At 32.4% G+C, this 14,396-nt stretch overlaps 1 protein-coding gene across 1 annotated transcript in view; it reads right to left on the minus strand.

Moving 5' to 3' along the window:
* Positions 1-14,396, minus strand: part of LOC142333351 (uncharacterized) — a 283,990-nt gene that overhangs the window by 27,589 nt on the left and 242,005 nt on the right. Inside the window, exons 10-12 of the mRNA XM_075380374.1 lie at positions 14,068-14,122; positions 8,197-8,337; positions 5,892-5,976 (exon numbers count right to left, since the gene is read on the minus strand). Of these exons, the coding sequence (XP_075236489.1) occupies positions 5,892-5,976; positions 8,197-8,337; positions 14,068-14,122 (281 nt within the window). The remainder of the gene's footprint in view (positions 1-5,891; positions 5,977-8,196; positions 8,338-14,067; positions 14,123-14,396) is intronic.

Below are 14,396 nucleotides of genomic sequence, written 5' to 3' on the forward strand. Positions count from 1 at the left end.
AAGTTTTAATTCGAGAACATACTTAATATCATCCACGAAGAAAGACCGATACATCACGGGGTAGAAATGACGATCCTTTTCAAATACGAAGGAACGGGAAAAAAAGTTGAAGTCTATAAAGCATGAAGAAAGAAAACAAAAATTACAGGTAGAAAAAATTAAGTGCGAGCGAGAAAAAAATTAAGTAACACTCAGCCGCTGTTACCGTGAAATTTATTAATATATATTTTTTTAAATCAGAATCAAGTAAAAGAAATATCAACGGGTTGTTGACTTTTCTTGACGTGTTCTATTTACTCGCTTATTAATTTATGCAGAATTTAGGAGATATAATTGTTTAGAGACGGATGATAGGGGAAAAGGGGGAAATACAATTTTTTGCACACTTTTTAGAAATTGGGTACTTGAAAAAAAAATTATAATACTTCGTTTAAAACTTAGAGAATTCTCTACAATTTTATACAAAATTGGAAACACAGAGAAAAAACACACACACACACACACACAAGGTCTGTTCCGTAAAGTGTCACCAAGTCTACTAGTATGAAAAGAAAAAACACTTATTTACATATTAATACCTGTCCATTAAAATTCTTCAAAATATTGTTCAAAAAACACAAAGAGAGGACTTGATCTTTGATTTGCTCGTTCGAACCTTCTTGGGGCGAAGGAACGCCGAGGTGTGCCAGTCGGCATTTTGTCTCTTCGTTTCGGGATCGTACTGGAATATCCACGTTTCATTACCCGCGATTACATTATCCAAAAAGTGAGGATCTTTTTCACGCATTTCCAAAACGTCTTTATAAATTTCCACTCGGCGAGATTTCTGGTCGCCGGTTAAAATTCTTGGGAAAGCTTCGCGCACGCTTTTCTCGCGTGCAAATACTTGGTCACAATCTTGTGGACGATAATTTTTGGAATACTTAACATGTCGGCCATCGTCATTCGACGGTCTGTTTGCAAAAGTGCTTTCACGCGAGTCACATTTTCGTCTTTTGAGGAGCTTGACAAGCGTCGGGCGCGGGTTTCGTCGTCGATCTTTTCACGGCCCTCCAAAAACGCTTTGTGCCATCTGTACACTCGCCTTTGTGATAAATACGCATCACCGAAGGCCTGTTGAACCGTTGGAAAAGTTTCCGCTACAGAGTTGCCGAATTTCACGCAAAACATTATCGCTTATCTTTGTTCCGGTCAGCGCTGCATCGCGGCTCGTACAAGAGACGAAACAGAGGTTTACGAAATCTTCCGTCCTTCATCTCCGACAGCTCGGAGAGAGCCAACTGAGCAAGCATTCGCTCGACCGTTGACTTACACCAGAATCGATATCGGCGGATGATACGAGCGCTGCAACGTACAGTCGCTTCACAATAAAACGTATGACATTAGTTTCGAGACGGGACTTGTACAGTAGAAATCGCATACAGTAACATCGGATAAAACAACATAACGGTTATAGTAACCGCATAACTAGCTAACGTTCGGCCCGCTATATGTATAATGCCAAATAATATCGTCAACACTAACGTAGTTTAGAGCAACATGTCGTTCACAGTAATCATATTTATTTCGCTAACTTGAAGAATATGTCGGTTATAGTGACTGAAAGATGATGAATCGTTATAAAATAATTATACGAGCAACATGAATAATAAGCTCCGTTGTTATCTATAAGATTGTTAGGCCATTCTAACCACCATGTTTAAACAAAATAATGTTTATCAAATTCTTTTCCTCTGTCAGCCAGCCTACTAAGCATTGTGTTTTTCAGTTAAGATTAGTTGCATGTATTGGAGCGTGGCGTGTACATTGCTTTGAGTGTGTTTACTGTCGATTAGATTTAAGGTTTAAAAGTAAGAGTTTTAATAGTAATCTTTAGCGTGCTAAAGTAATGGAGATATGGAGTAATTTCACACCGATGGAAGAAGCCTATATTATTTGCCGGTAAGAAGGCAGAGAAACAAACGGGGAGATCGCCAAATTAATTAAGCGTTTCTCTCTCTACTATATCCGCAATTTCGAGAAATCTTAAAAAGATCCGAAAAAGTTTCGAGACAAACAACGTCCAACCGAAGAGACTTCGGATTAATCAAAACCAAGACGTAGAAAAAAATCTGGTCAAACGGTTCACCTTACAACGGACCAAAATCATTCCGATAAATGGGCCTATATTACTTGAAAAAGCAAATTTTTTTGCCGGACAGTTTCAACAACAACAAATAATTACATCACCACGGATACAACGCGTTTCCGGCAGCAGGACATCACAAACGAGAAAATTAGTGGTGAATCTGGTAGCGCTCCTGCAGTTATATCCGAAAACTAGAGAACGTGCGGCCAAAGTTACGTGAAGACTATTCAGATGAACAAATATTTAATGCCCGTGAAACGAGACTGGGGTTTTTTTTTAAATAACACCAGATAAAACATTAAGATTTAAGGATGACCATGTGCAAGGGGAAAATTGTCAAAAGTTCTAATAACTGTGTTAATGGCATCTAATATGACTTGCAGCAACAAAAAGAAGCTTTTAATTGCTAGTAGGAGCGCTACACCGCGATTTTTTATAAATATTACAACTTTACCAGTTGTTTATGAAAGCAACAAAAATGCCTGGATTTTTACTAAGTGGTTACAAAAACGAGACCAAGAATTAAAAAAGCAAAGAAAATCAAAATTCTAATACCGACTGATAATTGCCCAGCACACCCAAACGTAGGCGATTTATCTTGAATAAGGATAATTTTTATACCGGAGACAAGAACTTCTATTCTGCATTCGTTAGATCAAGGCACTAAAATTCGGCTACCGGAAACGTCTAACATTGGGAATGATATACTGAGGAAAATGTCCAAAAAGAAGTTCATGTGCTGGATGCAGTAGTAATGATCAATCGGGCACAGAATTAAGTCTCGTCTTCGACAATTGCAAAATACTTCAGACACGCTAAAATTACACCATTAGAAGTAGTAAACTATGTGAAATGGCTACACGAATGAGGGAAAAAATTTGGAGAACGTTGCAATACAACAAGAATTAGTGAATGATTATGAACAAATTGATAACGCATAGAGATTTGCGAAATGCCAAATGATGAAATTACAGGAGCTTCGATTGTGGAAAGACAAGAGGACAATCTTAATAGTGAGGATGACGATGATGACGTTGATGAAGTAAACCCGTCTCTCCTTGAAGTGTGTGAAGCTATGAAAACTATTTGTAGTTTTCTAAATGTCACAAATATCGCTTCGGAAGGATCAAAGTTAACAATTTTGAACTCGGATAATACAATTCAGAAACAGTACTACAACTCTTAAGTGTAAGAAACAGACAAAAATTACGGACTATTTTTTACATTACGTGCTTTATTTTTAATTAATTTTTTAGTTCGAGTGCTTTAAATAACGAATGAAATGCGTTAAAACTTTTACGTTTCCGTATTTTTTTATAAAAAGTTCAGCAGGATGTTGTTTTGATTTTTATAACTGTTTCTTAAATGTATTGTTTTAGTGTTTAGAATTATAAAATACAATGTATACGTATACTGTAATTATTGTTAAGAAGATAATTACGAAATCTTGTCGAATACCAGTTCGCCAATAAAGGTTGCTATTTCTGTGCCTTACCTACAGTATTAATCCGAACAAAGGGAATTTTTGTTCCGTTGAAGGGAATTTTCAAATTTCTGTGCCAGACCGCTTGCTGGTTGGTGCTTCGGGTAATGTTGTCCGTTCATATGCAAACAGAATTAGCGGTTTTTGTGCTTTTATAATTCATTGTCGATTAGTTTTCGGTGACTTCGTGAGTTTCTGTTATAAGTTTGTTATTCGTTTCTAGTTAATATAATGGATAAAAAATAACCCCATGAAAGCGGTCAAAATTACTTGCTCTGTTCCAACACACACAAATGACTCAAAGACAGATTGCCATCGAATGTAGTGTGGGGTTAGGAGGTATTGTAAATGAAATCGTGAAATGGTTTAGGTTAACGGGTTCCGTCTCTCCAAAGAAATAATAAAAATATGAACGGAGAAAAAAAACCACACCTACACAGGATCGATTAATAAAAATAAAAAACAAAATTAACCCACAATTGCCAGCTGTTGACCTTAATAGGGACTTGCGAGCCAGTGGGACCAATATTTCTGATATGACAGTTCGTAGAAGATTGTTGGCAGCGGGAAGGATTGCACGGAAACCTAAAAAAAGCGGTTACCGACACAGTTTATGAAGACAAATAGACTTCAATAGGCAAACGAGCATAAAGAATAAACTACCGAGTTGTGGAAAAAAGTTATTTTTTCAGACTAGACTCGTTTCTTTGTCCAAGGGGAAAGACTAACCTACATTCGTAGAAGACTATTACGTCAGAAAACCTAGAACAAGCTCCCAAAAACCCAACCAAAAAGATGTTTTGGAATGTTTTACGAATGAAGGGCCAAAAGCGCTTATTCCCTTGAACAGGATGATGAAATCGGACCGATACATTAACATACCGAAGAAAAATAGTCCCGCTTATGCAGAAGAACCCGGAACTCGTTTTCCAACAGGATTTTGCACCGTGTCACACGTCAAAGAAAGCGAGAGTTTTTCAAAAACCATTCGAGTGCTCTCGTGGCCAGGGAACTCCCCCCGACCTAAATCCCATTGAAAATTCACGAGCCGTACTAAAATGAAGACTTGGGAACATGAATAATAGCACAAAAAGTGACCTAATTAGTACAGTGATACAGATTTGCTTTCGAGATGAAGCACAAGTGGAATCAGTACCAAACAGGATTAATGAGATAATCAAAAACAAAGGACACAAACTATTAAACTTGAGCAAATTTTTTTTTTAAATAAAATTTTCTGTTAAAAATACTGTGTTCGAATTAATTTGTTCGCCACTGTAATAGAGTATTTTTTTTATTGTTAAAATTGTATCGGTTATAGCAACCTTAACCGGCCGGGTCCTTCAGGGTTACTATAAACTTTGTATTGTATTTCTTTTATTGGGGGTGGGAAAGCAGGAATTCGTTTTTAAATATTTATTTTTAATGATATAAAGAAAATAAAACTGTTTCGAGATATATAACCTTTCTGGGTAGTATGACTCTAGTAGAATCTTCGATGCTTTCGCATGAATCACCGTTTCGCTACTCCACCCTTATACTTTTAGCGTTGATAAATAATTTTTTTTAGAAAGGATAAAGATTTTATTAAATAGCGAATAATTAAATCGAATGAAAAAATCTATTTCTGTAATACTTAAATATTTTCCTGTTTAGCCTCCGGGAATTACCGTTCAGGTATTACTTCAGAAGATGAAATGTACGAGTTTAAAAAAGTGTAATCTTGTACAGTCTCAGATCATCAAATCTCAGTTCAGATCATTTCTGAGATGTATGGTTAATTGAAACCCAACCACCAAAGCACACCGGTATCTACTATCTAGTAATCAAATCCGTATAAAAGTAACTGTCCTAATACATTTCTTTAATTTTAATTTACCGCTTAAAAATCAACGGTTTTCAATAATTCGTTTTTTCATGAAAAAAGGTTTTAAGACGCTTGTGTTCCCGGTTAAAAATATGAACATTTTTCAAAGTGCGCTTTTCATGTCGAATTACCAGTTGTAAAGTGACACGTCAAAATTTAAAAGTGAATTTATTATTAATTAATGTGAAACAGCAACCCCCGCCAACCCAAAAGAAGCACAGATTATCAAAATTTATCTCCTTAAGAATTTATTTATTTTTTGCATTAACTGTTAAATGAAAAATAGTATCGAAGGACACGCATAATTCCAATTATGTTACGATACGACTAGATAGACCGGATTATGTTTAGTATTAAAAAAATTGGCGATAAAATATTACTACTGAGGAAAACCACTATTTAAACTCGACTACCATCGAAACATTCTCTGACGATTCAACAGAAATAAAGGTATGATTACAGCCAATTTTAATAAAATACCTCTAGTTCTCATAGCGACTGTAAAAAAAAACTACACAAATTAAAAGAATCACAGGTATTTTACAGATTTCTCCAAACATTGCAAAACATATAAACTAAATTAACGATTAAACATTTCTACCTATTTCCATTACGTTTAACTAAACCTGTACGTACATAGAAGAAAAAGAAGCAAACAAACTTAAGTGCACGAAGAAACATTTTCTCGTTCTATAAAATAAATAAACGAAGAAACACATTTATTTCTTTTACAGCCTTAATCTTTCATAATAAAAATAGTATAAGAAAGTTTTTTATAAAACATAATTATCGTTTTTTTTCTTTAATATTTTAAACGAATTATACCAGTTAGGAGTAATGTTATTTGTATATAGGCAAACAAAATTACAATACATATGTACTGCGTGCGTGCGAGTGTGTATTTCTAGCCTTGACATTCCGACCGACTAATGAGATAAAATTCCACACGTATTTTTGAAGGAAAGATCACCTAAAAAAATATATCAGAGTACTGTAGAGTACTGTCGAATACGAGTTTAAATTTTTGTTAAATCTCTCAGAAACCCGCAAAAAAATTTTATAGCAAGACTTTTACCGGTTACAGTATAACAAAAGCCTCTTAAAAACGCATTAATTAGATATTCGATCTCTGTAACGTATTATTTACGGTAGGCTGCTCGACAAGAGTTACCTGTTCCACCAATTTGAAAAATAATAGCCGCTGCTATCGGGATTACGAACAAAAGTGATGAGTTAGGTGGTTTTTCGTTTTAGTCTTCCGTGTTGCACCCGATCGACACGCCGAGCTGTAGAGAACACTAAGTAGTACTTGATAAGAAAGCGATTCTTGTACCTCTGGGATGTACACGTACGAGAGAGTAGTAACATCTTAGTGTGCTCACATTCATTATGAAATTTTGCATTACAACCCCGCTCGGTACGCATTTTGTAAAAAAAAAAATTTATGAAGTTCGTTTGTTAGCGATATATGCCGGTTTTTAACAGATGGAGAGGTAAAAATTCGGAATAAAAAAACAATAATAATAAAGTGTAAGAAAATTACAATTAATTTTATAAAAAAAAGTAATAAATAATATTCAGATAAATAAAAAATAAATTTACTTAATTATATAAATACAGTATAAAAAATTAAGCAGTACGTTATGCTACAGTAATATAAAAAGAGCACGGTCGCGGCATCTGTCGTGAAAAGAGAGAACTACAACGGTCAATGCCGGTAAGCAGATACGAAGAGGTCGATGACCTTATTACGAAACAAAGTCGCTTACTATAATTTACATTCAGAGCTAACTATTTTTCTTTTTAAATAGCAAAACATTGCAATTAAACGTGTGAATTCCATCCTAAGCATTATTTAATGGGTAAACTTATTAAATATAATATAAGTGTATTAAGTTAAACTGTTTAATCCTTCTATATGGGATGCATACACACACTTGCGCTTAAAATAATATTTCCACCGCTTGGTTACTTTTTTCTTATAGATTAGCAAAAAATATAATTTTAAGCGAACCGATGCGCAAATTTCACAACGATATTTCTATATAAGAATAACGGCTTTTAAAAACAAACTCATACCGGCGGTAAACGTAACACAATTAAGTTTTAATAAAAACATTAACGGCCTCCAATACATGGCACTTCAGTATTGTTTCTAAGTCATCTGGCATATGATGATAGGTTGAAGATATTTTTGATTTCTTTCTGTTCATTGCTAAATTTTGAATACAATTATACACAAGCGATTGATAACTGCCTAAACAATTTTTTTTTAATATTTTTACATTAACTGTTCATATCATACTTCAATTTTCAACTTAATAAATTTAAGCGAATTCGGGCTTAATTACAGAGAGAAGAGTTATTTTTTACTGTGCGAAAATCGAGGAGCTCAAAAGAATAGAAAATGAAGACGAGGTTCATTCAATTCATAAATGAGTATGTTCCAGTACCTTATCGACTTGTACTTAACAAAAGCGATATGGGAATCGAAGGAAAAATTTGATTAAAACCATTAGAAGGAAAAAATAAAGATATTAAAGTACCTTGATGGCATTCTTCTTTATTAAGCAAAGACCAAAAATGAATTACAAAAACAACCAATGCTATATGGATTTATCAGTGGGAAACTTCAACCTGAAATAAATGAAATGATACTGGAATTTAAGAGAAAAAAGCCTAATTAGAAATTCAATATTAAGATATGGTAACATATACCAGAACCAGAAGAAAAGGTTTCCTCAATCAATAGTAAAATAACTAAGTTCGGATGAAGTAATGAAGACCTCAAAATAGAATGAGCACAAGCATGAGAGCCACCTTCATGCAGAAAACTATCTGTAGATATCATATGTAAATCTAAGAATCAGAAATTAATTCTCTAACAAATATGAGTAGAGTATTTTATGAAAACACAGAAAGGAAAAGAGCGCAAGACTTTAAAATATTTTACAAAAGCAAGGATTTTGAAAAGTAGAGAGGTACTAAAATAGTAGACTGACCGACTGTTAGAATATAATGAAACAGATAATCGAGGGTTAAAATGTGGTATAAAAATACGAGGTTAAAAGACTAATACAGAAGTAAATGGAGAATAGCATCCAACTGATCAAGATAATGAAGATGCAAAACAAAATTCTCAGTTTTCCCAACTAAGCAGTTAAAATAAACTTTTAATATTTCTTGATGAGGTCATACAACAGAATACCAAACATATCTCAAATTCAAACCTATTTTTAAATGTCTGCAAAGAGCTTCAGAGTATCATGCAGACATTGTAAACATAAATAAAACAACTTCAACATAAACATATATATATACATATATACATATATTCTTAAAAAAAAGTTTTGACAAAATCTGTATCTGGCTGATCCCACAAAAAAAGCAACTCTACCTTTCACCCAGAAACAAAGTATAAGTTTATTTCATTATACAATGGTGTAACATAAAAAATGCTTTTTGTATGTTGCCACCCAATTTTCTACATATATCTTTTATGATCATAATATATAATTATAATAAGCCACAGATACGAAATAATAAGGATGATGAAATACCTTGTAACATGCAACTGTTTAAAAATTGCTTGATTAAATACGCTGAAAATTAAGACATTAAGTCAAATTTTTACAGTTTTAATTTTTTTGTCAGCAACAGCTGTATGTTTGAAAGGGTCCATACGATATGCAATTTAACTAAACAACAGTGGAAGAAACTTTACTGACGCAATGGTTATTTAAATAGCCATCTGAGATTCTAATCCCATAAAGTAATGAACAATTAGTTATTTGATTCATCAGCTTGAAAAGAAAGTCATTTTGAAATCAATCACAGACCTGTTTCTATTAACACCGACATGTAAACAGGTGAAATAATACAAGACAAAAAAGTTAAAAGTCCATCAAACTATAGATAACACACTGTGAAAAATAATGATGTAAAAGTCTGCCGACTGCACAATATACCCATCATCTAAGAAGTAAGTTTTTGTCTATTTTTTTGTACCAAAGCGATTATCGCTTGTTCATGAAGTGATAATATTTAAAACAACAACTTTACATAATCCTACTGGAAACAAACAATAAGATGAATTCTAATCTTATTAAGTTTTAATAATGTTAAATGTAATGTTGGCCTTTACATCTTTAATTCACAAATATACCTTTAAAAGGTAATACACACTGAGTGAAGCAAACAAATTTTTTTTTAATTTTCGACTAGGAGGTCGTATGGTATGATCCAGCAGTAAAAAAATAAGTTTCATTCACATACTTGTACGTACATAACACTATATTGGAACAGGTCATGAAACTGTAACACAATACTCTTTTTACCAGTATTTTTGGAGAATTCTGTATTTATCTACTTAAAATAGAAATTGTTTATACAGTAAACTCTTGCATACATCTTTAGATTCTCGATAAGATAAAATTCAAGACTTTTATGTGAATAAATTCAAGGTAGACTGGCAACTCTTGAAGGATTTATAAAAATAATGGTAACCAATCCCACTAAGATCTCTTCTGGGGGCAATCAGTTTCTTTTGTATTTTCCTAAACGCAAAATAAGCAAATTTTTTTTTGTTTTATATAATTGCGATAAATTATATAAAACAAAATTATCTAGGACCAATTCTTTCTACTTTTTCAAGGAGTCCTTTCTGTCCAAGCATAAGTCTTGGAAGCTGTGAAATAAATTGGAAAAAGGTTGTAAAAGAAGAACTCTGATTTACAACTGCCTGGTATAATGATCCCGTTAATAAAAAATAAAAATAATAAATTATTTTAACACATTTGCATCCCTCTTTTTGCACAAAGCATTTTGCTTCCTTCAGACTTAATGCTTTTAGTTTTACAGTGTTTTAAGCATTTCATATAAATTATATTTTACACCAGCTATATCTTTAACAATGTAGTTTTTCTACAGGGATTTATTTAACCCTTTGCAGGCAGCGATGTTTTATGGCTGTAGGCATAAGACATTTTCAAAAAAAAATTCATACAGAAACTATTACATTAACTTAAAACATGCATTCATGTATAAAAACAATATATATATTGTATTTTTGCTGAATTCTGCTACCAATCTAGTTAAGGAACACAGTTTAATTATCTTGCAAGATAAACCTATCTCACCGAGCGCCCAAGAATTTGCAAACTATAGGTGATGATTTTGGTTATGTTTTACAATGAGTTCTTTTCATGTAAAAGACACTGAATAATAATAGTTAACAGTAATAATGTTGATGGTAATATAAAATTAGCAATTTTGAAGAAGTAGTGCACCTAGGCAGGGAATAGTATAATATGATTTTATTGTAATAATAATAATATAAATATTTTTATTCATTTCCTTCTGAAGTTTTGTCTTGAAAATTTTGTTTGAATTCCAACAAAGCAAGCAGAAAATGAAGTATTGGAAGGAACAGTTTGTAAACAAATTAGTTAAAATGAGCGAAAAACATGAAAAAAATAATTCACACATCTTGTTACATACGCATGGTCATTGAACTCACCTGATAACTGAAGTAAAATGGTTTCCAATCATGTTGTATCAGGGATTCCTATCTCAAAATGATTGAAAGAACATCTCTTGGAATTTATGTGTAACTATGTGAAGACAAATAACCAGTCACATTCAGAGACTTATATATGGGTTTCTGGCCTCCTGTGTAAGTACAGGTAGTCCTATATAGGTTTCTGCCTGCAAAATTTTTTTTATCTGGAAATTTTAACTAAGATTTCAATGATAATGCTTCAGTTTTTTTCTCATGTAATGTTCAAAATGTGTATATACGTTTATATAAAAGGCATTAGGAAATTTTTATAATATGTCGAACAGATCAATAATAGCATGTATTTAAACAGGCCCCAACCTGCACTGTCTTCACTAATTTTCTAATAATGGTCTCACAGTCTCATTTGCCTTTTGGCTGAACCAGTGAAAAGAGTCAGTGATGTCATAGAAAAATAAATACCGGGCAATTTTCCACATGGGTTAAGTGTTAAGAGGAAATGACACCGCTGCTTTGAAAAGATTTCCTTTTGTATATAGGTGATGGTATTGAGAATTTCAAAGAGGTAATTTTGGCCTTCAGGATGCTCAAAGGTTATGTCAACTATACTTGGACACTAATGCAGCAACAATTTGTTCTACTGTGCGAGATCACCTTCAAGTTAGAGAACTTTGTACCCTAAGAGTGCCACATAACTTGACCGAAGATCAGATGTCGCATCGTGTTTCATGATGCCAGGAAATACTGAAAAAGTTTAAAAATGAGAAATCACTTTATATGAACAATATCGTGACAGGTGATGAATCTTGGTTGTACTATTATGATGTCCTCCCGTTCAAGACTCAGAACAAAGTGTGGTTGTTTGAAGATGAGGAGACTCAAAGGTGTTAGAAAATCCAGATCAGTGAAGAAGTGAACAGTAGCTTTGAAAGGAAGAAGAAAAACAATGGAAGAGAATGGAATAAGGTTTAGAGCGAGATATGATGGAAACTAATAAGACAATTACAGGGAAGCGGAATGCCACCGAATACATCTAAAGTTGCCAAAGCGCTCAAGATGCTGCACCCAAACCCAAGGATGGACAAACATGGTTTCTTCACCACAATAACACACCATTTCAAAGTGTATTTGAAGTATACACTTTTTCTTCAAAGTGTATTTGGCCAGCACCAGAATAAAAAAGTTCAATCCCCTCTCAATAGTCCTCAATTCGTCCTATGTAACTTTGTGCTGCTTCCTCAGGTGAAGAGCAGACTGAAACCTCCTGAAAGGTTAACCTCCTACATCTTGGACAATGAAATGTGTCCAGATCTCTGATGAAACATAGAAGTGTTTCTTTGAAGAGTAATTTCGAAGGATGGAGAAAGGGTTTCATGAATACGACTTTATAGTTTTATAATTTTCTGATTAATCTCCACCGCACAGTCATATTGCAAAATTTTCCTAGTGTCTTTTGTAACATTTTACATTGTTACACTACCATTATATTATTCATCATATTTATTAAAATTTCACAAAATAAATTACTGCTATATTTAGGATAACTTATAGAACACGTCTTAATAGATAATTAACATTTTAATAACATAATGGCAGAAGAAAAGAAGATATAGATTAAGTATCTCGTGAAATAAAATAATCCAAGGCAAGCAATAAAAGATTTTTTTCCAAACAAGCCCAAAAATGTTATTAATGTTTGTATAAAATGAATAAGAAGTGCCTAACTATGAAAAACAATAATGAAATTCTGGAGTGAAGCTGAAAGAGACATAATGAAGAAAAGTTCTTATTTCAGAGTGTAAAACACATAACGTCAACGGCACAATTAACGAGATATATACAAAATTTTTATCTAAGATAATTAAGTATAAAAGTAAATGACATAAATATTTTCAGGTATAAAGTAAATGTATTGTAAAAAATTAAGGACAAGTCTGTTAAATAAAAGAAGTGCTAATCCAGTGTTTTTGAAGAAACACTGTTCTTTACCAGAAGCAAAACAGATTCTAATACACTGGACTAAATACAGAGTGGAAATAGCCAAATCACTGTCCTTATTTCAAACAACTTTAAAATTCTATACGAAACTGCCGCATACGCAGATGTTTCAGTCATCAAAAACTATGCTAGAATACTATTTTACCTAAGGAATAAAAAAGGCGAATATTTTTAGCATGTATTTAATGTCAAATAAATGGGTTTATATTATAATTAGAAACGTACACGGCCGAGGAAAATATGTGCCTGTTTTCAATATATTATTTAAAGACCAAGTTTTACACAACACAGGAATTCATTTTCATAAAATACTACTAATATGTTTTCTTAATTTTCTCTTACAGTAATGTTTAACATTACAGTAGTGTGATACGAAGGACTCAATTTACAACCACTCTTCAGAAACAATTAAAGAAAAACAGGTACATTTAAATGCTTAAACAGTTTACAGATAAAATAACTTAGTATCATCATCAGTAATTGTTGTACTGAACTTTAACAAAGGAAAAAGTAACAAATAAACAATTATTTCAGAACACACACACACACACATACACAGTAAGGAACTAAATTATATCACAATTCTGCATGTAACTAGTAACTCAGACATATAATATTATGCAGTACATGTTAATCCCTATAAATGACGTGTGAATGAAATAATTCTCTGCATTGAACACTACACCAAAAAATGAAAAATTAGAAATAAAGATATTTTTCCATTTTAAGGTCAGTAAATTTTTATCAATTCTCAATATTAATAACTTAAAAATAATTTGGGTAACAGAAAATTTCTCAAGCCTGAAGGAACTAACATACTGTTAGTATCGATTATTCATTCAAACATTATATGAAATCATTTAATATTATACATATTAAAAAATAAAAAAAGCAGTTTACACCAAGTTATGTATTTTTTTTTGTCTTCTATTCAGAAATGTAATAAGTCGACAAAAAAAAAATCTTATGTAAATAATAAAGAAAAAGGAAATGAACAATGGATATTGTATGAGAAATTTAAACTGAAACACGACAACCGAAGCAAAAAATAAATTGCAAATTCAACAACTTACATGGAACTATATTATACACAAAACAATCGACACATAACAACCTTGATAATTCAATCTATACAATAATGAAAATGAAATAATAAAATAAAGAAACCGTTCGATTTGCTAACTATACAAATTAAATGCTATACAGTAAAGAAAACTTGACACAAATACCTGATATAACCAGCAACAATTTAGCATACATAAAAAAACTAATTTATAGTTGCATGATATAATGGATATGGTTTTTCTTAAGAAATGCAAGCTAATAGAAAACAGAAAACCTTTGATTGAGTATAATCATATAACCAAGCTGAATTCACAAATAACTTCATTTTTTCTCTAAA

The sequence above is a fragment of the Lycorma delicatula genome, chromosome 12 (genome assembly GCF_047948215.1).
Source record: "Lycorma delicatula isolate Av1 chromosome 12, ASM4794821v1, whole genome shotgun sequence".
NCBI classification, from domain to species: domain Eukaryota; kingdom Metazoa; phylum Arthropoda; class Insecta; order Hemiptera; family Fulgoridae; genus Lycorma; species Lycorma delicatula.